Raw genomic sequence first — 25,283 nt, 5'->3', positions numbered from 1 at the left:
GTCTTCCTTTAAAAAGGGTTAGTTAGGGTTTTTTTGGTCTTTAAATTAGGTTTTAATTTTTAGAGTGTGATTTGCTTTGTAAAGCACATTGTGATTTATTTTCTGTTATAGATGCTATATAAATGAACTTTACTCACTCACTCATTTTTAAAAAATTAAACTTAAATAAAATCATTGAAATATATCAAGAAAAATATATTACATGATATATATATACATATATATATATATATATATATATATATATATATATATATATATATATAGGGTTAGGGTTGGGGTTACATATATATATCCGTATTCAATTGTGAGTATAAAATAGATGAGCATATAAAACATCTTTCATGGTGATGTTAGTCCTTTTTAAAGATGCATTGAGCCTCACAGTCTTTCAAAAATGTGGTCACTCATTTTCAGTTTTTAACCTCTTAAATATTTCAGTGTGAAACATTTTGCGTGTGAATCCGTGTATCTTCAAAACACATTTTGCTGAGTAAACAATTTGCTTTTTATTTCTAACCTTTGGAGATTTTTATAATGCACAGCAAGATGCAACCTGGACACATCTGAGCAGGACTGTGTCAAAAAAGAATTAATATTTGAAATAATGATTGTAGATTTTCATTAGCAGGTGTGTGGATTGTGTCAAATTTAAACTGATGAATGTTGGTTTGTTTCCTGCTCTGACTGTTGAAATATGATGTACTGGATTAGTAGCTCTGGTTCATTTTGAAATGTTTTTCTGTTCTTTGCTGTGTAATAATGGAGTTTAAATAAAGTGTTCAGCATTTAAGTTCAGCACTTGCGTTCATTGTTTACACAAAGCTGAACGTCATCCAGCCTGGGTGCTTTCTGTGTCAACACAGATTTCTATTGCTTTATAATAAAGTCTGGTTTACTCACATGCATGCCTTTGTTGTGAATCCTGTTAAAGCTGTTTACTGATATATTTTCTCTAGGTTTATCAAATGGGCGCCACAATCAATTAAAATAGATTTAACCAGATAGTAATTAATAACTTTTTGTTCAGCCAATTTTTGCAGGACACCTGGGAAAGTGACTATTTTGTGACATGACTCATAAACTTTTATTAGATAAATGCGAATTGCGGTCCAGTTTTCCCTAAACCAATAGTAAACACTTCCTGTTTATTGAAATATTTTGCTCAGAACACATGCCCATCGTGCAAATAACAGATGTAATTTGCTTGAATTTTTAACACATTTTTATCATGTACTTTATTTAGTATACAGAAATTTCTATTGATATTAAGGGTCTTTTTAGCAATTGCATAAAGTGATGGATTACATCTTCCGGTTATACAAGATTACAAAATAAATACTTGAATAAATCATATTTGTTTTTATGATTACTTCATTACATTTCAAAGCATACTTTTAAAATGACGTTACTATTTCCTCCGTTACTATTGTCAGAGGATCATGAAAACGAGCTCCTCGCATTGTTTTTCTTAGATGCTAATATTTGCGAGCTTTCTGTGTTACGTGAACGCAACGTCTCGTGTGGTTTTGACGAATCACGCAGACGCCGGGGCGCGTCGTCCCACTTTCGCCGTACGGAGCCGAGCCGCTAGAGAGCCGCACACAGCTGAGTTCGGTCTGTGTCCGCCTGCAGCTAGCTAACCCCGCAGAAAGGCCACTGCGGGAAGATGGCGACGGAAAAACAAAAACATGAAGGAAGAGTCAAAATAGGACATTACATTCTCGGGGACACGCTTGGAGTCGGGACGTTTGGAAAGGTTAAAGGTAGGTCCGACATGCAGAGTACATCCTGCCCACCCAAGATGATAGCGCTTTTAGCTTAGCTGCTAATGTAGCCTAGTCTCAAAGCTAAAGTTGTCGCCAGACCTGGAATGTATGCAGCCACACTCAGTTTGTCTTCTTTGCCATAACGAGTTGGAACTGTTGGGTTGCACTAAACGGTGCAACTTGTTAAACTGATGATTATTTATTTCTTATTACCAGTTAGCGTTGTCAGCAATATGTTGGCCTGCGAGCCAAAAGTCTCTGTCAAGACCCGAGTGAACCTCCTGTGGCTGGTGTTTGCGCCTGTGGCTAAAAAGACGTGTGTTCATTTCCGTTCCCCTGCTTCCACAAAAAATATATATTGGTAAACAAAATCCGCCATCAGGCTCGACCATCACGCTGAGGAAATATTTACGCATTCAGGTGTGTTGAAACAGAAAGTTGGACAAACACCCACGTTTACTCCCCGTGTTGTCAGAGGGTGATTCGCGTTTTGGGCACCGTTAGCTTGGTTTATCAGCACTCGCCTTGACCGGAAGTGCCGATTGAAACCATTAAATTAAACCTACATTTGAACACATTTTTGTTTCAGAAGCATGACTTTTGTCCCTCCTGTTCTGTCAGAACAGCCACTCGCTCTGTTTACAGTTAGTTTCCAGTGACTCATCACTCTCCTCCACTCATGTTATTTGTTGTTGATGAGAAAACAGCGTCTCAGTCCACTGGAGTTGCTGATCCGTGAAGATGCCTGAGTGCTGCACATTTAATATTTCACCGGTGATAAAATCTAATGCTACTGCTCAGTAACCCCTAAGTGGTTTCCACCGTCCATCTAGCTCAAAGGCTCAAACCCTTTATGACCGAAAGAGCCATTTTCAACATCATGCTAAATATAATATGTGTAGGGCTGCAAAATTTACTTGAGCCATATAAATAAGCGCTTATGCACACGTGACCATTTGTTTTCTTTTAAATTTCTAATTCATAGTCTAAAAGGAATCCACAATATTACAGTAAAACCGGGCGTACACTGTGATTTTTGGACCGTTTTGAGCCAATTTTTCTCTCATGCAAGAATCTTTTAGGTCAGGGCAAGTTCGTGTATTGTCTAGTGTATGGGAGTAATGTGAGGTGATTAACACCTCCTGAGCAGCAATCACGCAGTCGCATGAATATCAAACATGTTTGATATTTTGCTCCTCCCTCGTGAGGGTCTCGCAGTCTTGAAGCAGCTCTGCTCACCCAGAACATGCGCCAGCATGGCTGCCGAGCTTATTATGCATCAACACATGTTGTTTGTTTTTATTTTTTCACTTTTCTCCACACACAACAGCGAAGATTGTCAAGAAAGTACGTTGTCTCTGTTTATGTCAAATACGAGAAAAACATTGTTTACGTCCTTTCATTCGTCTTCCTTCTCCATCTCCCATAACCCCCTTTGTTTTTCTACAGCAAGCCCAAAGGACAACAGACGTCAACAACATAGTCTGTATTCGTTTTTTGCAGATAAAGTTTGAGAAACAAAAGTCATCAACAAAAAATCAAGAGTCTCTGGGTCCTGTGGATTTTTGGATTCAAAAGTCTGACATGTGTAAAAACTATTAGCTTGTTTTTATGTGTGACATGTCGCTACCACATGTAGAGTCTGAGCATTGGGTCTTAAGGCTAGTTTATGCTTCTGCATCAGCTCCACGAGGGAGGGAACCACACAAGAGACATCTCCGTCTCATGGGGGCTGTTGCAAATCAATTCCCCGTCTGGACAACAGAAGGCGTAGCGCTGTTCTGTGATATCCTGTCATGCATCTGGTCCAAGATCGTGCATTTACTATTGTGTTTTTATATTTCAGAAACCTTTTAACACGGACAAATATGTCTGTCATTCTCCTCCACCTCTTCATGCACTCACCACCTCTAAACCCACGTTTCCCCTCCTTCCTGTCCACGAATAAATTGCTTGCATCCTTTTACTCCTCCAGTCACGGGTGAATAAAACGTTCATATTTTGAGTTTTTCTACGAGGTATTCTTCAAGCTGCTCCATGTCTTCCGCTAGATATCTTCGGCTCTCTTTATTTTTTTGAGAGGGCAACAGCGGTGCTGTTGACGAAAGTGTTGTCCTAACCAATCACAAGCTCGTGTTCTCCATCTTGTGTTGCTGATTTGGTGCAAATATGTTCTTTGTGTCAGAAAGTCGAATAAACAAACGGACTGGCTAATGACAACAAAACTGCTCAGTATGTTTAACACATTGTTACTAAAAACTCTTAAATGTTTTTTGCTAAATCTGGTATTGAAAGGAAGGGAAAGAACTTAGATTAGGGTAATTCAGCTGTGGCACACACAGATTAGGATAGGTTCTGTATACAGATGTTACTCGGGTCTGTAATTTTTAGAGCCAGTTCAGGGAGGTGGAAGAGTACATGTGGCATCTACATCTAGTAGTCAAGCTGAAAGGTTTTGGAACATTGGACTTTGAATTACCAAGCAGAGAGTGACACACATCCAAATAAACACTTCTTTACCCTTGTCTGTTACATGTAAACAAGCAAGTGTGATTATATTTGTTTAGCTCAAACTCACCATTCTCCCTGTGTTTTGTGTAAAAATACAGAAATAAGAAGTAATCACAGGCTTAGGGTTGATACTTTTGTTTGTTTCTAAGAAAACTACACTTGTCAAGATTTTCTGTTATGAAGATGTGCTTAATTATGTTTTTCATAATTTGCGAGCCTTAGCTGGATGATTTGTACTATTCAAACACTCTGATGTGTTCACCCTGCAGTGGGCCAACATGAACTCACCAAGCATCAAGTGGCAGTGAAGATCCTGAACAGGCAGAAGATCCGCAGCTTGGATGTGGTGGGGAAAATTCGTCGGGAGATCCAGAACCTCAAGCTTTTCAGGCATCCTCACATAATTAAACTGTAAGTCCTAGATGACACACTGCTCACTTCTCCATAATCCCCTCACTGCCACATTAATGCCACCCACTCAGCTGCTTCCAGACTTTAGAACGGTGTGTTCACGAATACAGCCATCAGGATGATGTCTCTCTGACCCAGTCTGCTCTTCCACGAGCGCTCGGCCTGCTAGTTGCAGCGTGACCTCTTTGTCATGAATCCCTTCATCTTTAATGTGAGATCATAAGTTGCCGCTTTTATTCCAGGTTTATTAGTTGCTACAGTAATCACACAGGCTGTCATGTTTTAGGTCGTTTGTGGGCGACATCTGCACCAGTTGAGTCTTTATTACACCCTAATGTGCCAAGTCGAGTTAACACACGTATACAAATACGTGTTTTTACTAGCATACAGTAGGAATGCACAGACACTGGAGTAGTACTCATCTAAAAATAGTGTTGGAAATTGCAAAAGTACTTCCTGTCTGACCTGTGATGTCCCGAGTATTTCAGCTGCAGCTAGAGCGTTGTTAAACGGACCAGGAGGGGTGGGGGCGGCTAATCTGAACATCAGCTCGTGTCGTGCATGCACAAGAATGTAAACTTTGTGTGTGAGAGCTGCACAAACCTCTGGGACAAAGTGTGTAACTCTGCCTTAGAAATGTCATGCAACATAAACCTAAACCGCCAGCAGTGCTACATTTATTGAATCTCTGCATTAATGTCATGTTTGTTTATGTTTGTTTGTTTTCCAAGCCCTTACATATCTGCATTGCTGAAGTTGCATAAACATTTTTAAAGGTCAGGCTGTTGGTGTGAAAGGTGGATGTTTGATTTGTAAAGTCCTAAAACAGAACGAGAAGCAACAAAGATTTCTGAAAATAGACAAAAGGTAGTCTGATCTGATGTGTATTGCTTTTAAAAAAATATAATCTTTAATTTTTACTTATATTGCTGTAAGGACCTAATAAAGATATTTTTTATATTTAATATTAATAAATTGTATTTAAAAGCAACTATTAGGAGACCCAAGGAGGGCTGAGCAATAAATCAAACATTTATCGTTATCGAAATTTCTGACTCTTATGGGGATATTGTTTCTCATGTCAATAAATCTGATAATAAAAACTGAAAAGAGGTGTGTAGGTTGGCAACGTTCATGTCCCTTTAAGAAGCTGTACCACCTTTAGTCACGTAAAAATGTGACTCAGCGTATTAACAGCCCCATCTAGTGGACAACTTTTTTTTCTGCGCATACCTGATCGCCCAAGATGCACCGAGGACGTACCGTCCTGTTTGTTTAACTGAGTGGCGCGCTGGCCCGGAGCCAAACGACGGTCCCGAGCTGCGCACCTCCGGCTATGTTTATCCGGTCCCGGGAAAACGTCGGAGGAAAAGAGGTAAACGAGCAGGAATCCAGGTCAGAATAAGACTTCTCTTAAAGCGTGGTTTATCTAGTAAACATCGGCGCGATCTTCTAGCTTCTTGTCCTTTGTTTGGTGACCTGAGCGCCACTTCCGCATTCCCGCCAGGCCGCTTTGCAGCGCGGTACATCCATCCAAGTTTTTTAAGGTCGGTTTGTCCTCATTCCTCAGTGGTTTCTCCTCCTGTTCCCTCCATAAGTGGTTTTTACAAACACCGTGGATCTAACCCTGCTAATTTATGTCCACTAACTCCAGCTGTTTCTGTAGTTTCTGATTCCTCCACCCTCACTCAGCATGGCTCTATTAAATACCCGCTCTGTTAACAATAAGTCCTTCCTGCTCAATGATTTAATTCTCTCTAAAAACCTGGATTTTCTGTTTCTGACTGAAGTTTGGCAGCAAACATCTGATTATTCTGCTCTGATTGAACTCTGCCCGAGTGGTTATTCTTTTCTTAGCCAGCCCCGGGGTTCTGGTCGTGGTGGAGGCCTAGCTGTTGTTTTCAGAGACCATCTTCCAGGTAGCTCTACAACCTCTGGTCAGTTTGCTTCCTTTGAACTGCAGCTGATTAAAGTCGGGCGTAAGGACCCGTTCTACTGTGCTGTGGTCTATTGTCCACCTGGTCCAAACGGTTCTTTCCTTCAGGAGTTTAGTGACTTTCTATCCTCCACTGTGAAGCTGTCCAGACTGGTGATTGTGGGTGACTTTAACTTCCACGTTGATGATCCCTCTGATCACTTTGCCATGAATTTCTCCAGCCTTATGGACTCCTTCAGCTTTACCCAGCATGTTTCTGGCCCCACACACACCAGGGGGCACACTCTAGACCTTGTTTTTACCCTGGGTCTAAATGCTGACAGTGTTTGTCCTGAGGACGTTTATATTTCAGATCACCATTGCATTTTCTTTAACTTGTCAGTTTCTGCGTCCCCACCATATGGTTAGTTCTCGTTTTCTTAATGAGAGCACAGCTTGCACATCCACATCACCCCGCTTCTCCTCCAGCTTCACTGGCTGCCAGTCAACTTCAGGGTTCATTTCAAGATCCTGGTTCTGGTCTATAGGGCCTTACATGGACGAGCACTATCATACATTGGTGATCTTCTCAGTCCCTACACCCCCAGCAGGTCCCTGAGGTCCAGTGATCAAAGCCTACTGGTTATGCAGCGCACCAGGCTAAAGACCAAAGGTGACAGATCATCTGCAGCTGTGGCCCCCAGACTCTGGAACTCTCTCCCCCTGAGCCTGAGATCAGTGGACTCAGTGGTCTCCTTTAAAAGCAGCTGAAGACTCACCTGTTCAAGCTGGCCATCACCACTCTCTCTTTATTCTGCTCTCCCCACCTATTCCACCTTCCTCAGGATCCACTGATTTCCCTCTTTCCTATTCACTCTCTCTTTCTTAACATTTTTTAATCACAATTGCCTATTTTTGCTAATTTAAAATATATTTTTAAACATTTTCTAAATGCTTTTTTATATTTTTACATTTTTTGTTTTTGTAAAGCGCCTCGTGATTTTTATCTTGAGAGGCGCTATAGAAATGATATTTTCTTCTTCTTCTTCTACCTGTAGTTAATGTCCATTTATCGTTATTGAGGTGAAATCCTCAATATGTTGTGATATTGATTTTAGGCCATGTCGCCCAGCTCTACACTCAAAGTCAGTCCACAATAAAAGAGACAATAAAACGGATCAACAAAAACAGTAAAAAAAATAACTAGTAAAAGCAAACACAGTACAGCAGTAGGTGGAAACAGCAAGTGACAAACCGTGTAGCTACAGATGTCCGAGTCGTGTTATTGGTGGTTTTTAGACAAATGCAAGAGAACCACTTTAATGTTTTTCTTTTTTTTTTTTTTTTTTTATTCTCCACAATATGTTTATAGCTGTACGTTGTTAAGAGGCATGAAAAAAGGGTTTTAGGCTAGCTCTTTTTCCAGATGTCCTAATGCAGCTTTAATGTGTAAAAATCAAACTCACCGACTAAAGATTCTTTCGTAGTGAATAGTTTCATCTAGTTCAGACTGATCACTGAATGTTCACGATGTTCCTGCATTTGGATGTTAGATTGTGCTGATCTGTGATCAGATTAACTCAGAACAAAGGTAGAACACAGATGCTCTTTTGATGTACCGTAATCAGTGTTTGTGGTTACTTTTGTAGAACTATGCCAGTCTCCATTCCTGTCTTCATGCTTACATTTGCCGTGTGTTGTAGTGTAAACAGTCTGAATGTTTCACATCAGATCTAAAGCACAGAGACCATTTTTGACCGTCTGAAAGTACAGCTGCTGGATAAGCCTCACAGCCCAGTTCTTTTAATTCCCCAGCTGTCATTTTTGCAAGCCGAGTATATCGGTTTCTAACACCTAACTCCAGAATTTAACCTCTGTGTGGATGTCATTCTCCTCGGCTAATTCTAAATTCTGTGACAAATCTACGAACGGAAACAGACATGCTTAAAAACCTTTGTGGTTTTTTTAATACAGTAAAATTGGGTGAAATTAGCTGATCGTGTGTGTCTATATTGTGTTTTATGTCACTGATGGGACATCATATACTTCCACGTCAAATCTGCATCTTTTGCCACCCTCCTATGTAAATATACATATTATACCTAATTTAAAGGCTAGGATTTCTGTCATAATTGCATATAATCAAGGATGCAATCATTGATTGATTTATTGATTGATTGAAACATTTATTTGAACATAAGACAAAATATTCTTTAAATCAATGAACATAGAAAAGAAAAGATATACCAAGAAAAAAGAATAAGAAGAAGCAAGTGCTTATTCAATCCCACCCCCTTGTCTCACATTACTAATTTACCTTTACTTTACAAATTACCATCTATACATGCATACATACATGCATACCATAAATCCTCTAATATTAGCCTGTATTTAATTAACTGACGGGTATCATATTTTGGTCGGAGTCGGCGGAGGTGAATAATGGCAGTTTTTTTATTGTGGCCGGGTGGAATGTGGTAACAAGCAAGTACGGGGGGCGGTTGTGTCATCATCTCACCTTTGATTTGCCAGACCGCGAGGGTAACTTTAACCGTGCGGAGACAAAGAGGAGGCGAAAATTTGATATCACGTTCAAAGAGAACGTGCTGATTATGCTGCAGAACACTCTGGGGAGCAGTAGCAGGGGTTGTATGAACTAGTCACTAGTTGACTTCACCGCTCTATAGTGACTTTTTATGCCTGTCATCGACTAGTCGCTGTCACGTGATATTGACCGGCAAGATGCAGTCCACGGAAAAGACAGCAGCCTGCTCTCAGCAGGTGACAAGCCCCTGCGCGTCGGGAGGCAACGTGCTGCGCCAGAGCGTCGGTACGGACACCCGCCGTAAAACGGACATTTAACCAAATTGTGACGTTTACCCTTTTGCAATTTAACCTTCCCCTCACCCCCATCCTAACCGTAACCAGCTTGCGCATGCAAAGCTCTGATTGTTGACGCGCTCCAGACATCTGCGTCCTGAGCGCGGCCACAGTAACATTATCAAATCAGGTGTCGCCGCCTCAAAAACAAATTTAACACGCGATCGTTCATGTCGCTCATTTCCTTTTATGTTTTCTGTCTTTTATTTGTGCCTGATGCTTTTCGCTGCTGTGGAGCGGGGCGCATCACCTGTTTTGTCCTCCGGTGACGCACCTCACCGGTGCGGCCGGCGAGCACTCTGCTGTTTTTGCGGTCGGTAGATCTTTTAGAACTGCAGTTCAAAGGTAACTCATAAGGTGAATATATATGAACCCAGGTAGCAGTTTCTCTTTAGGATTGAGAGGAGATGCAGGAAGATAATAAACAGACAGGACAGAGAAATAGTCAAATAAAAACAAGTTAGTTTTTGTACCTGGTGGTTGCAACAAACAGACACCACTGAAGGTAATCAGAAGTGAGGAACAGAAAATGAAATAATTATTTTAATGTTTAGAGCAGCAGGAACTCTGAGAAGCTGCAGGCGCATCAGTGAGTTTGCGGCTGCTGCGCAGGGGGAGGGGGGAGAGGGCTGAAGCAGAAACTACCGTTGTTAAAAGAAATGTGTTTAACTTTGAAAATGTGGGCGCAATTTTAATTGTCAAAAACTCCAGCGAACCATTAGTTCATTTTGCTCAAATAGAAATTGAGGCCTGCCTCTAATTCTGGTCCTCCTTCCAATAAAGGCCTGGAGCTTGATGAGCTTGAGTCAAATACAGGCCCAGGCCTGTATTAGAGGATTTACGGTACATACGTACATACATACATACATACATACATACATACATACATACATACATCATACATACATACATACATGTATGCATGCATGAATGCATACATGCATGCATGAATGCATACATGCATACATGTATGCATTCATGCATGCATACATGTATGCATTCATGCATGCATGCATACATACATACATACATACATACATATTCATATATATATGCAGCTACTAATGAGAGCATTTTGTATAAACATTTTGTGGTACTAATGATAGTAATAATAATAACAATAATTACATCAACAACAGCAAAATAATAATGACAATAGTTTCCTGAAGCTCAGAGAACCTCTTTTTCATATCCATTAATTATCATTTTTTTATACAATGATTTAAATTTGTTTATATTTGGACACTGTGTTTTTGCTGCAGCCCATTCCATTCATTATGTTGACATCAATGTGAATCTATGTCAACATAATGAATGGAATGGGCTCCAATAAAATGTATAATCCACATCAAGCCTTAATTCACAATCCAACATATTTCTCCACTGAAAACATTCAAAGTGTTCTTCAGATGCATCTCTTTTTCACGATAACTGGAAAACGGCTTTTATAGCCCCGTTGACTTGCAATCATTTTTTTCTTATTTCCAGGGACCCATAATAGTAGGTGGGTGTGACATAGATTCCCTGTTAACATCAACATATCAGCCTCAAGCTTTTGATTGACATCTTGATCCAAGATGAAGGGTTACCCCTTCTGCTGGGGCAAAACCATCAGCTATTGGTCGATATGTCAGAAGTTGCTGGGCAACACTGAAATGGTAACAGCTAGTTCAAAATTCGGCAGCTAGATTCCTGACAGGCTCGGAGAAAACAGCTCACATTGCGCCTGTGCTGGCCTCATTACACTGCCTCCCTGTGGCTTATCGAGCAAAGTTTAAAGTCTTCCAGTCCCTCCACGGTAGTGCCCCGTCATATCTGGCTGGGTTACTACAAATGCATGCCCCTTCATGCTTCCTACGCTCGGCTGATCAAGAATTAATAATAGTCCAGTGAACTAGGTACAAGACTAGAGCTGATTGGGCCTTTTCTGTCTTGGATCCTACACTCTGGAATTAGCCCCCACTTGTTATCAAACAGTCACCATCGCTGCAGGTCTTCAAGAGTCGCCTGAAGACCATCGACTAGGGCTGCAACAAACGATTATTTGGATAATCGATGAATCGGATGGGGTCTCGACACGATTAATCGGATTACATGGGGAAATTTTTAAAAACTGCTAGGGAAAGGTTATTTCTCTCCTTCCTTCACTTTATTAAACACAACATTATTAGAAAACAGTTCAATAGCAGAAAAACAACATGCCATCACCTAAATTGTCTTATAAGGTGTATAGACAGAGACCCTAAGCTACACCTATCCGTGACCTAAAATGCTTGGTCCAAGTTAAACAGCTTGAAGAGCAAGTCAACCCCTACCAGAGTCTTAACTCCACTCCCACTTCATGTTTGAAAAATGCAACACATGCTGTTGCCTGGCAGACCGAGAGGGCGGAGCCGCTAACAAATACACACACACTCAGGCTCAAAACAGCATTGTGACATCATAATGTACCAGTTTACATCATAGCATACTTCTTAGCCAATAGCGGTGGCCGATTTAAATTAAAATACAGTGCAGAGTTTTTACCTGACAACGGCACAACACTGCCAGTTTTAGGCAGAATATTTAAATTTTAACTAAGATGCACTGAAGTGCCAAATTATTGACGACACGTGTCTGCAGCACGATTAGACACTCGTTTATTTAGTTTATCAGCAAAAAAGTTTATTTGGGGGTGACTTGCTCTTTAAGGGCAATTCTCATCTGTTTTGTTTGAACTCATCTGTAGACATTTATTATAATTGGGGATGTCAAACAACTAATTTTTAAATGTAATTAAACATAGGCTGTGAATTAATCAAAATTAATCACCATTTCCAAAAATGACTGAAAAAATACCAAATAAAACAAAAGTAAATGAATGCCATCCTCCTTGCGATGATGCCCTGGGCAACTGCCATAAAGTCACATCAAGAAATGCTGCTGATCATTCCAATGATCCCAAATAGACTCACATTAGGCCACATGAAAGCAACTGAACCCAAAAATATATTAACCAGTATATAACTGCACTCTCACACAACACACCTGCAGCAACAGTTAGGACTCCTCCCTCCCTTTTAAAAGCGTTTTCGCTTCTGAGGACATTTGTGGTTGTAAAGCCACATGTTAGTAGTCTGGCCCCGGTGTGATCAACCAGTTTCTGCGGGAATGTGACGGCGGAACCGGTTCGCAGCGGCGCGATTATTCAACATCTGGTCAAAAAGGAGACACAAGACTGCATGTGTTCCCTTTAATTTGGCCCGCCTTCATACCAGCTGGAGCTCAGAGACTCTGTAGCTCTAGCAACAGATAACGAAATGTCAACAATAACTTTCTCTCCCCAAGGTCCAATCTTTCAGGTCTTCATGCTTCCATATAAGGAACACTCCAGCTCAGATCAGTTGCTAAATCAAGAATGATTTCCTAAATCAATATGAACTACTCCTACACCTTACAAGCTAGATAATCATTAAATAAACATTTGTTTATTGCTACTTATAATAATTTTAATATAATGAAATGCTTCATTAATCTGTGCTCAATGATTGAAGTGTGAAATGAATGTCATGGTTATGACTACAGTGATTGAAAAATGTTTCAGCATGTTTATATGGCAAGGTCAACACCATTTGCACTCACACAACAACAAGTAAGGTTAAGTTAAACTGATGACACATAAATAGTCTTTTACCCCAGTCAGAGCATCTGATATCAAGGAAGGCGTGTTTCTGAGGTTCTTGGTAAACATTTCTCAAACCTGTCAACCTTTGGTTGGCTGCGCAAATCGTAACATGAGAACCTTAAAACTGGGTCACTCTGGGTGATTCGGCAGTTCTAGAGAAAGTTTCAGACCGGCCATCTGAAGCAACACCACTTTAACCCATCAAAGATTTTGACACGTCGTCAAAACCTTTTTGCACCTGCAAAGCTGATACAGAAACAGTTCCTGCAAAACAAGCTGATATTGTTAGACTCCTTACGAATCCCAGACGCGCGGTTCCATCCGTCTCTTGTGACCTGAAGACAACTCTAAGACCGGTTTAGTAGTGCCGCAGTTTCTTCTACGGACTTCGGTGCCTGGAAGTCCGAGGACTTCGACATTTCGGATCTATCACGAGGGTCTTGGAGTGGGTATGTAGACATGACAGATAGCGTCTGATGTGTCTTGATAATAACCAACTCCATAGCTTAACACAAACCAAATTCTTTTACATCCAGAACTCAGCTCTCCTAGATAAGGAGGTTCCGACTAACATTGCATTGACACATACGTTTCATACATCACAGTAAATGCTTAGTTAACTTGTCATGTTTTCATAGTTTGTAAAATAAATTCTTACTTTTATAAGCCTGACTCTTGAATCAAAACGAAGTGTGTACCATCCCCTGATAAAGCAAGAATCCTAGATCTTCTGATTAAACACCTTAAAGACCAAGCAGGGTGGATATTCTATATTTAAGTAGAGTATCCCAGCTTATTGGTCATAAGTAGAGGTAATATATATCTTGAGCTCTTAAAGCACTCAATTTGCTAACCCTACAGCACTATACAAATACAATTTGATCGATTGATTGAGAAGCACCAACTTGGGCCCAACCGATATGCTCTTTTTGGGACCGATACCGATCTAAAACCCTTAACAAAGGCCGATAGCCGATATAATGGCCGATAAATCTCCCTCACAAAAAAAGAAATAAAAATTTTCTTAAGCTTAAACCCTTCATTCTCTGCCTTTTTGATGCAAACTTATTTCTCTCTTACACACCAAAGAACTGTCTCAATAACTCACTCGGGTTTCCAAGTAATGCAAATAAGATTTATTTAGCAATCTCAAAAACAACAGAACACACAAACTCATTCACAGCATAAATCTAACATTCAAGTTTTTTCTTGTAAACTGTGGTTTCCACAAATACATTTTAACTTAAAGGAATATTCCACCACTTAGTAAAACTGTGTCTTGTTAAGATTCCCCAGAGTTAGACAAGTCAGAAAAAGCATTTTATAACCAGCCCAATATGATCTGGCAGCAGTTGGTTTTCTTAGTTTAGCATAAAACAATGTAAGTGAATTCACATACATTTTAGAGTTTTTTTTACGTAGGTGAATGCAAGCCTTCCCTTCCATTGCTTTATGCTAAAACAACTGGTTACAACATGTTTTTTCTGACTTAGCTAACTCTGGGGAATCTAACAACACACACAAGTTTAGGGACAGAAGATCCCTATAAGAATATTAAAATAATAAAAATGCAGCAATAAATAAAACGTAATACTTGTGCTTTGTAACAAAGTAACACTCTGTGGAAGTTAACTTGGTGAACTTATTCACCCTGGACAGGAAATAATTGCACATAAGAAACATAAATAAGAATAAATAAATAAAAAGTTCCAAAACAATAATTTGTGTTCAAAGGAGTGGAGCCACACAACATGAGTTCATAAAGCTGGCACCATCTGCTGGATAGGTAGCGCGATATCGGCCATATCGGCCGTCTTTTTGGTCGATGGCCGATACTGTTAATGACCCCAACATCGGTCGGGCCCTAGTACCAGCCTCCGTTCACACATGTTGCTGTAAATAATTGAGGCACAATTTTTCACTCTTTGTTATACTGCAGCAGTTTGACCAAATTTAAGTCAGGGCTCCGGCTGGGCCATTCAAGAACAGTCACAGAGTTGCTGTGAAGCCACTGTTTCGTTTTGTAGCTGTGTGCTTGGGGTCATTGTCTTGTTGGAAGGTAAACCTTCTGCCCAGTCTGAGGTCCTGGGAACTCTGGAGAAGGTTCTTGTCTAGGATATCCCTGTACTTGGCCGCACTCATTGTTCCCTCGATTGAGACCAGTGGTCCTGTCTCTGGAGGTGATAAACACTCCCACATCACGATGCTGCCAGCGCCATGCTTCACAGTGAGGAATGTATTGTACAAGTGATGAGCAGTGCCTGGTTTTTCTCCACACCCTTGGAATTAAGGTCAAAAAGTTATATATTGGTTTCATCAGACCTGAGAATCTTATTCCTCACCATCTCGGGGTCCTTCAGGTGTCTTTTAGAAACTCTGTGTGGACTTTCATGTGTCTTGCACACTGAAATGGTAAATGGCCTGTATTTGATACAGCACCTTCCAGAGTCCTGGAACCCCCCATGGCGCTTTACAACACAATCAGTCATTCACACATTCACACGCTGGTGGGGATGAGCTACGATGTAGCCACAGCTGCACTGGGGCGCACTGACAGAGTCGAGGCTGCCGAGCACAGGCGCCACCGGTCCCTCCGACCACCACCAGCAGGCAAGGCTGCTATCAGTATAATCAAACACAGCTGGACTAAAATGAAGGTGTAGGTCCATCTCAAGAATGATCAGAAGACATGGAAAGCACCTGAGTGAAATATGAGTGTCACAGCATAGGATGTGAATAGTTAGGACCATGAAATACATCAGTTTGTCATTTTTAAAATAAATCTGCATAAATTTCTAAAATGTATGTGCTTTTCTGTCAGTGTGGGGTCCAGTGTGTACATGAATGAGAGAAAAAGAAATTTCATTTATTTTAGCAAATGGCTGCAATAATTGACGGGGGTCTGAATATTTTCCGCTGTACCTTTGTTAATGCAGCACTGTCATTTCCTCTTCATTTACATTCAGACCTCAGAAAGTGGAAAGTGACTAAATGTTTTGCTCTGCGGGGCAGAGCCCTCATCTGGGCTAAAATAACAACGTTTTGCATCATGCCAACAGCTTGTTGACATGCCCCGCCCAGTTTTAACTACAGGTGACTGATCAGTCAGTGTAGAAAAGCCAAATGTTCTACTGGTAGCAAGTTATAAAAATAAAGCAACAACAAACAGGGAGTTACTTATTTGGGCCTTTCTCTTTTATTTATCTGACATGCCGTAAATCACGGTGTTATGTGCCTATTTTGGTGAGTCGTGCAGATGCAAGTCATCAGGCTCAATAATAAGTGTTTGCAATTTGACCTGTTTTAAATGTATTGTATTCCTCTGCTGTTTTATTTTACCTGTATTTTTATTACTGCAGATATCAAGTTATTAGTACCCCTACTGATATCTTCATGGTCATGGAGTATGTCTCCGGAGGAGAGCTCTTCGATTACATCTGCAAGAATGGAAAGGTAATACTCGCCAATACTGTAGCTGTCCTTAGAGGTGTGTGTGCGTGCGCGTGCTTGCGTGTATTGATAGTCTCAGCGGTGTCCTGACTGCTGCTTAGTCACAGGTAAAATCACACCTAATGTGTCGTTTCTGCTGCAACAGCTGCAAGAAAAGGAGAGCCGTCGACTGTTCCAGCAGATCATTTCAGCTGTAGACTACTGCCACAGGCACATGGTGGTACACAGAGACCTCAAGCCCGAGAACGTGCTGCTCGACGCACACATGAATGCAAAAATTGCAGATTTTGGTGAGTTTTGAGAAATAAACCAGGGAGCGTGAGCAGGTGGAGCTGGCTCCTGATCACAAAGGTAAACTCCGTGGTTTCTGGTTGTACAACAAGCATTCTGTGGTTATGGGAAGATTCCAGTATGTCTTCTGTGTGTGAGTTTGAGAGCATTATTACGCACTTGAGATGAGGCGTTATAACACCTTTTTAGTTAGCAGTTGCTGGCTGTAGCTATGCCAGAAATATGTCCGCAAACTCAAGGAAGGAGAAAACTATTGCTGGTGTGAATGGATTTTAATCCAGATGGGAAAATCTCAACAAAGGCTTTGGAAGGGTTGTAGGGATGGGTACCTTTGACATTTGAATCGATTCGGTACTAATTCCCTGTACCTAGGAATCGATACCGGTACTTAACGGTACCAATTTTCGATACTTTTGAGTGTTTAATATTTTAATTCTCTTTTATAATTAAATATATATTTTCCTCAATATATAACCATATTTGATAAATATCATGATAAATAACATACAACTGTTTGTACTTTAACATCGTCCTTGTAGTTTTATAAGCTGATAATTAAACTGAAGCAAACATCTTTACTGTGAACTAAATTTACTGTGTATCTTCATTCCTTTTGCTGTCCTTTTTCATTTGATTTTTCCTACTGGAAAGTTAGAATTTCAGAGAAGAAAGCGAACAAACCATTAGCTGATAACAACGGTGGCAATGGAAGCTAACATATCAAGCTAACGTTATCTTAAACAGTTTATTTAACTGCTGGAGCAGATTAAAACGATGATGCCTCACGCTTAGATCGTTGTCACTGGTTTCATCTTCACCCAATCACCCGTTGCATTTAGTAAAGTGAAGCCAAACTTTAGAGCGCGTTCATGTTCTTCTAGTCGGAAATTTGCAGTTCCGAGGAGAAAGCGAACGCACCATTAGCGAAACGGAAGCTAACATATCAAGCTAATTATATTTACCTACCGGAGCAGATTAAGATGAGGATGTCTCACTTAGATCGTTGTCGCTGGTTTCATCATCACCCAGTTACCCATCACATTTAGTGAAGTGGACCCAAGCTTTAGCGTGCGTTCTTTCTACCCATGCTGCTCTGTTTACAACTCGCTCGCAGCGACCGACATAACGCTCTTGCACATGCGCAGCTGTCTTGGCAAGTTCTCGTTATGAAGGACGAGTACCGAAACGAGGCACCGTTTCAAATGACGTGAATCGGTGCTCGGTCGGTACTATGGAATTTGGTCGGTACCTTAAAAAGTACCGAATTCGGTACCCATCCCTAAAGGGTTTTGTGTAGATTTTAATCTTGTCCGTTTGTCCCAGAGGGGTACACAGGTAGACACACTAAATCAGCTTTGCACTTTCAAGTACAAAAATTGTCTTTACTTGTGAGTGTTTATGTATATGTAGACAAATAATCTTATTGATAAGATATGTAGCTATATATACTTGTTTATATTCAGTACTAGTTGCAGTTTTTTTTTTCTTCTGTTAGTTGAAAATTATGAGTAAAGCCCCTTGAGAAAATAATCGTGAATTGAAGCTGCTTTCCGGAGTTTTCCCCTTTCAGAAATTATGTATATGTCATGTCAGAAATCCGTAAAAGTGATTATCTTATCATGTAATGTAAGCAATACGTCATTTTTATTTATTTTTTGCTAAGCACGCCTCCTGCCCCACAGAACTCCGTGCAATAGGAAACTGAACGCCGACCAGAACTAACCAATAACGTTAGACTATCGCTTACTTGCTTCAAATTTAAGAAATGACTCGGCTGATGCAGGTTTGATGAACTTTTCACGGACAAGTAAGTCTCTAACATATAAATATATGAAAACACAACATGACTTCAATTCATTTCAATTCAATAATTTATTTCACTCAAAGTTTAAATATACAAACTTCAAATCAGAATATAAGCATTCGAGTGAAATAGGGGGAGGAAGAAGAAAAAATCTTATATGACCTACCCCCTTTAACTAAGACAAGATAAATAACAAAAAGTACAAAATAGCCTTGTACACAAAAAATAAACCGCTCTCTTACTTCCACAAATAATATCACTACTAAAACATTGATCCTCCATCCTCAACTCACCAAATCATACGATTTTAGCATTTTATCTTTATACATTTTTTTGAATTGATCAGTAGCTGTACATTTTTTTAATTCATCATCCAGGTTATTCCATAATTTCACTCCATATATTGAAATACACATTTGCTTTAATGTAGTACGAACAAATATCCTTTATACTCTGGTTTCTTTCTACTCTTATCATTTTTTGGGATCAAAACAAAGGACCTTTGTAGATTAGTTGGCAGCAAATTATTTCTAGCCTTAAACATAATTAGTAAAATTTTCAAGTTAACCAAGTCTTTGAATTTCATAATTTTAGATAGAACAAAATATTTGTTAGTATGTTCTCTTGGATTTGCTTTATATAGAATTCGCAAAACTTTCTTCTGTAACAGAAACAAAGGATTAGTGTTTGTTTTATACGTATTGCCCCAAACCTCAATACAATAAGTTAAGTATGGTAAGATAAATGAGTAATGTAATGTCTGAAGCGTTGAAATTTCTAGAAAACCTTTGACTTTGTTTAAAATTCCAATACTTTTGAGAATAATACTCGTAAAACAGTATTACAACAGTGTTTTAGCTCTGTTTGTCGGCTACAGAAGCACATTTATAAACAGAAACGTGAAGTCGCCATCTTCAACAAACCGATGCAACAGAGTTTTTGTGTGTGATGTTTGTCAGCCACTAGATGGTGCCATCGGATACGAGAAATACTCCGGAAAGAAGCTTTAAATCGCAATTGCAATATTAAAGGAAAAAAATCGCAATTAGATTATTTTTCAAAATCATTCAGCCCTACATCTCAGCTTATAGCAGCCGGTGGATGGGTGGGCCTACCCCCCCCCCCCCCCCCCCAGCTTGTTTTTCTTTAAATGACAGAGTCCTGAAATGGCTCATTCTGGAAGGTACTGAAATATCAGTAATAATCAATTAAAAATCTTAACATGTTTTATATTGACCATTGAACTATTATAATGTAAGGAAAAAAGTCCCTTTAATAGATTATTACATTTTAGAAGTATCCGGTAGAATTGCCCTGCCATGATGGTGCAAACTGCTGTGCAGGTCTGTCAAACATGATGTCAGACGGAGAGTTCCTGAGAACAAGTTGTGGTTCTCCAAACTACGCTGCTCCGGAGGTCATCTCAGGAAGGTAATGCCATCTTTTATTATTGTGAACACAAACACAGAAGAGTCGAACGTTGTGTTTTTTACAGTGGCGTATTTGTGCTCGTGTTCAGGTTATACGCTGGTCCGGAGGTGGATATATGGAGTAGCGGTGTCATCCTCTACGCTCTGCTGTGTGGGACGCTCCCGTTCGACGATGATCACGTGCCAACACTTTTTAAAAAGATCTGCGACGGGATCTTTTTCACCCCGCAGTACCTGAACCCTCAAGTAGTTAGCCTCCTAAAGCACATGCTGCAAGTGGACCCAATGAAAAGAGCCACTATTAAAGAGATCCGGTAAGCCCAATGAGAACGTTTACTAATTTGACACAGATAAACGATGATCCGTGGTTTTTATTCACGCCGCATTTTTTCCCCACAGAGAGGATGAGTGGTTTAAACAGGACCTACCCAAGTACTTGTTCCCCGAGGACCCGTCCTATAGCAACAACATGATTGACGACGAGGCCCTAAAGGAAGTTTGTGAGAAGTTCGAGTGCACAGAGGAGGAGGTCCTCACCTGCTTATACAGCCGCAACCACCAGGATCCATTAGCCGTCGCCTACCATCTCATCATCGACAATCGCCGCATCATGAGCGAAGCCAAGGATTTTTACCTGGCGTCGAGCCCGCCCGACTCCTTCCTAGACGACCAGCACCTGACATCATCCGGCGCGGCCGTGGCCGGCATCGCCAAACCCCATCCGGAGCGCGTGCCCTTTCTGCTGGCAGAGACTCCTCCCAGGCCTCGCCACACACTGGATGAACTGAACCCCCAGAAGTCCAAGCACCAGGGTGTCAGGAGGGCTAAGTGGCACCTGGGGATCCGCAGTCAGAGCAGGCCCAATGATATCATGACGGAAGTGTGTCGGGCCATGAAGCAGCTGGATTATGAGTGGAAGGTAAACGGCAAAGTCTTTAGGAGGAAAACAACTCTGGAATATTGTTAAATATGTTCAAAAAGCTGTTTTTACCCGAGTCGCATGAAAAAAATACAATTCCTCTTTTCATTCAAACTTTTCCAGGTGGTGAACCCGTATTATTTGCGCGTGAGGAGGAAGAATCCCGTTACTGGAATGCAAACCAAGATGAGCCTTCAACTGTACCAGGTGGACAGTAGAACCTACCTCCTTGACTTTCGTAGCATAGATGGTAAGTTTTCCCACGCTGCTCCGAGCGGCCGCACGCTGAACTGTCATCCTATCAGCTGATGGTGTGATAGTGAAAAAAAATAAACAACACTCGTTGGAATGTATAACAGCACAGTCTGGAGGAGAGTCGGTTTTCCAAACAAAACAAAAATGATGAGGAAATACAGTCGAGACTGCGTGTCAGAGAAGTTGGATTTGTGGTCAAATTCAATGTTGAACAATATATTTAATGTGAGAAAAGACGAGGACAGCAGTTGTCCTCCTGGTTGTTATGGCAACAGCCAGAATTTCTGACACGCTTTGTGTTGATACAAAAACGTCAATCATGCTGTTTGCAGTGAAAATAGTTAAGATAGCTGAATTTGAAACCATAGAGTACATTTATTTAAAAGCTAGTAACTAATTAGAACTAAATAACCTTTTGTTGTGTTGAGCTTTAACACAGAGATGCTTTTCTTCACTCATTAACCCACCAAGACCCGGTGTCCTTTAGAGAGGGACTGCTGTCCAGACATATGACTCCTACATGCACTAGGCTGCTGCAGATTATAAATATTATTCATTTAGCTGGGGGGGGGGGGGTTAAAAGTGTGTAATCCCAATGTGAAAATGTTTTATTTCAAACAGGAACGTCACATTTTTTGGGAGGTATTTTCTTCATTTCCTCATTTTTGTTTTAGACATTTGCAAGAAAAGTGTGAAAAATCAGAAAGTGAAAAAACGTTAACTGTGATTGTTAAATATTTGACTTGTGCAAGAAAAAAAGGCAAAAATGTCTGACTCGTGTATTTACAAGAAGAAACCCAACTTCTAAGTATAAAGCTCTGGAGGGGAATCAAAATGTTTTTATTACAAAACTTTTGTTTTTTTAATTGTCAGATTTTTTTTTTAGGAATTCCCCAACAAACAAACAACAAGCTGTCTAACGCTGACGCTGAAGCGTGGCTCCCTGCGTGTCCGCAGTGCTGATCTGTAGTTTGGAGCCTTGCTAAAGATTTCATAAATGATTGACGTGCAGCTCAAGGCTTTGGAAGTCTGTGCTGTTTGAACGGACCTGAAAGGGAAATGTTCGGAGTGTTTTATGTGGGACAGGCGTGCTGTATAAAGGTTGTTGAGGTAAAACTAGACTTACGTCATCAAAGTCAAACACGACTTGTTAGATTTATGTTTTCACTCGAGACAGTGAGCAAGAAAGGGTTCACTAAATTGGCCTTTGGGAAGTTTGATGTGTTTTCTGTACACACAGCTTTTACCATGCGGGCTTTCAAATGTTACCTTTGTTTGGTCTCGATTGAGCTGTTTTTGGATACATTAAAAAAAAAAAAGTTTTTCTTTTTTATTTAGATGAAATGGTGGAGACAAAGTCTGGAACTGCTACCCCGCTCCGCTCTGGCTCTGTGAGCAACTACCGCACCACCACTAAGAACGATGTCGATGGGGCGGACGTTTCAGCCACGTCTAGCACTGTGCAGCCCACCAAGACCGCCGAAGGGTCCTTAGGGTCATCCTCGACCTCGTCCATCGACTCGACGGGGGGAGGGGAGAACACCCCTCGACCAGGAAGCCACACCATCGAGTTCTTTGAAATGTGCGCGAATCTTATTAAACTACTTGCACGATAGCTTGCAAAAACAATCATCGCTAGCCTTTTCTTCTCTGAGTGTCTTTATAGCAATAAGCATGGAACAGATTCATGGCTTACTTCATCCCAACTGAGGATGAGGTGATTGTTCCGTGGCGCTCATGCAGGTTGGTGTTCTCTGTGCAGAGGGGAAACATACAGAGCTGACTGGGTCTCTAGGAGTTGTTGAGATTACGCTACCCAGCTAGCTAGAGCAGGAAACAACATTTCGGGGAGGGGGAGGTCTTTAAATTTCTCAATCTGTTTAAAAGCAGATATCAACATCCCAACTTACAAATTACGCAGAAGTGATTACACTGAACGTTCTGTGCTGTAGCCTGCAAGGCCTGCTTTTCAGTACAGAGAACAAGATCACTTTTTTTATTTTTTACCTGCTGCGGGGAGGGGGCGGAGCCACAGTTTGAGGATTGAGTGATGTTCATAGGATGCAGGAAGCACTTTTGCACAAGTTTCTGTAATTTTCTGCTGCTTTGTTATTTTTTATTACCTTTTTTCCTCAGTAGGGATCAGAGAAGCGGTGCCGACGTCCCAGAGCGCCGCAGCGTTTCATTCCCATCACATCACATTAGTGCAGTGGCCTCTGTGGTTCTGGTACGTGTCAGGGACTTAAGAATGCTCCATGTTGGGTTTTATTTTGTTAAATGTCAAAGACTAAATGTTCATGGTTCTGTCCTCGTTGTGACCGATTGTCCAGCTCCGACTTATATTTTTTTTTATAAATAAATACCTGAAAATATTTATCAATGCATTAAGTGGATGGAGTTTTGGTTCCAATGACTTGTTTTTTCTTTCATTACGCTCTAATGCTGGATGTTTAAATATATACTCATTTTTAGCTGTTTTTAATTCAGTGTCACACCTTTGTTTCCCTCAATCACAATTATTCAGATACTTGATTGTCTTTCTAGAGAACTAGTCTGCTTTTTAGAAGGTGTTTTGCAACGACGGTCAACGTCTAGAAATATATCATTATCAGTTTATTACAGTGACAAGTTGATTATGATTTTTTTCTTTTCTTTTGGATTATGGAGTATGATTACTGGATGGGATGTCTTTTGCTTACATTCATTTGATGAAATGCCAATCAGTCACGTGTGTTCAGGCCTCTGTGCTCAATTTTAAACGAGCAGCAATTAAATGCAGTGCGTCAACGGCGTCCGTCAACATCATTTATGTTTCGCTCACACATTCCTTTAAAGGTTGCACATCGTTTGTTTAAACCTGAACCAGATCATTGCTGGTACTGTAAATGGTGAGAAAGATGAAGAATAAAAGCGAGCTAGTAAACGTGTGGCACAGAACAAAATAAGTAAAAGAATTTGCAAGGTAAGAGTCTTGGATATGTATGATCTTGTTCCATTTCCTGTCTAGTCTTAAAGGTTTTCACTGGTGTCCATTTGGCTGCCTTATTATTCGTACTGTTTATCAGTTTTTATGTCAGGTTTGAGCCCTTTGCTGGCCTGAATTATTGGTAACCTCTGCAATTTTAAAGGTTGAAGTTCATATTTTATATTTTCAGCCTCAGCTCACCAAGTTAAGTCCGATATTCTAGAGATGTTTTGGATTTTACTGCATAATCTACACATGGGATCATGTTGCCAAAATAGCTGTAATTCATCTCTGCCTGTAAAGATGATGGTTGGAATTTAAGAAAAACTGAAGTAGATGTAAAATTGATTTCTAATTTTGTAAATTAAAGTAACTTATTTTTTTGGAGAAGTTCTCATTTCTACCAAAAAAAATTCCTAAAAGTTAGATATTTGTTTAAAACTTGTCAGCGTTTGGATTTTTCCAGTTTCGGCTCTACAGATCTTTGAAATCCAGGATGAATGTATCTACACATTTTTAGATATTTAATGATTCTCCTTCAAAAATTGCTAAGAGTGACGATAATTGTGATCATATTTTCTTGTACTGTATGGCAGGTATGGCAAAAATGTTTAGTTTGTCTTTATCTCAGTTTTAAGCCAGAGTTAATAAAAAAAGAATCCATTTGAAGACGAAAACTTTATGGTCTTGCAGACGCGTTGTAAAATTTTAACACTCACGTTAGTTTTAGAGGGCAGTTGCAAGCATTGACCAAAACTTGCCATGCCTTATATGATGGGTTTTGTTGAAAACAGGTGAATGTGTGCAAAAAATACAAATTTTTGCCAGCTTTTAGAAAATGAAGTGTCCTAAAAGGCTGTTCGGTTCAGTGTCTGATAGAACAGCTTCATATAGTTTTAAAAAAGCTCTATTTTTGTTTGGAGTGAGAATGGACCCTATCGGATTGATCAGTGTAAATCTGAATGAAAGTGTTGAATCATTTGTATACGCAACTGCCTAATAAATGCTAATAAATTGCA

General features: G+C 40.3%; 1 protein-coding gene across 1 annotated transcript; it reads left to right on the top strand.

Annotated features, from left to right (window-relative positions):
* The first annotated feature begins 1,318 nt into the window (after positions 1-1,318).
* On the top strand, positions 1,319-25,283 carry prkaa1 (protein kinase, AMP-activated, alpha 1 catalytic subunit). The gene is made up of 9 exons (XM_015943219.3): positions 1,319-1,766; positions 4,550-4,691; positions 16,510-16,603; positions 16,746-16,890; positions 20,039-20,126; positions 20,215-20,439; positions 20,525-21,044; positions 21,168-21,294; positions 22,638-25,283. Exons 1-9 carry the CDS (start codon positions 1,670-1,672, stop codon positions 22,913-22,915), a joined length of 1,716 nt encoding a protein of 571 aa, XP_015798705.1. The 5' UTR covers positions 1,319-1,669; the 3' UTR covers positions 22,916-25,283.

Source organism: Nothobranchius furzeri, chromosome 6 (genome assembly GCF_043380555.1).
Source record: "Nothobranchius furzeri strain GRZ-AD chromosome 6, NfurGRZ-RIMD1, whole genome shotgun sequence".
Lineage (NCBI taxonomy): Eukaryota > Metazoa > Chordata > Actinopteri > Cyprinodontiformes > Nothobranchiidae > Nothobranchius > Nothobranchius furzeri.
This window is presented reverse-complemented; position numbering and strand designations above follow the sequence as displayed.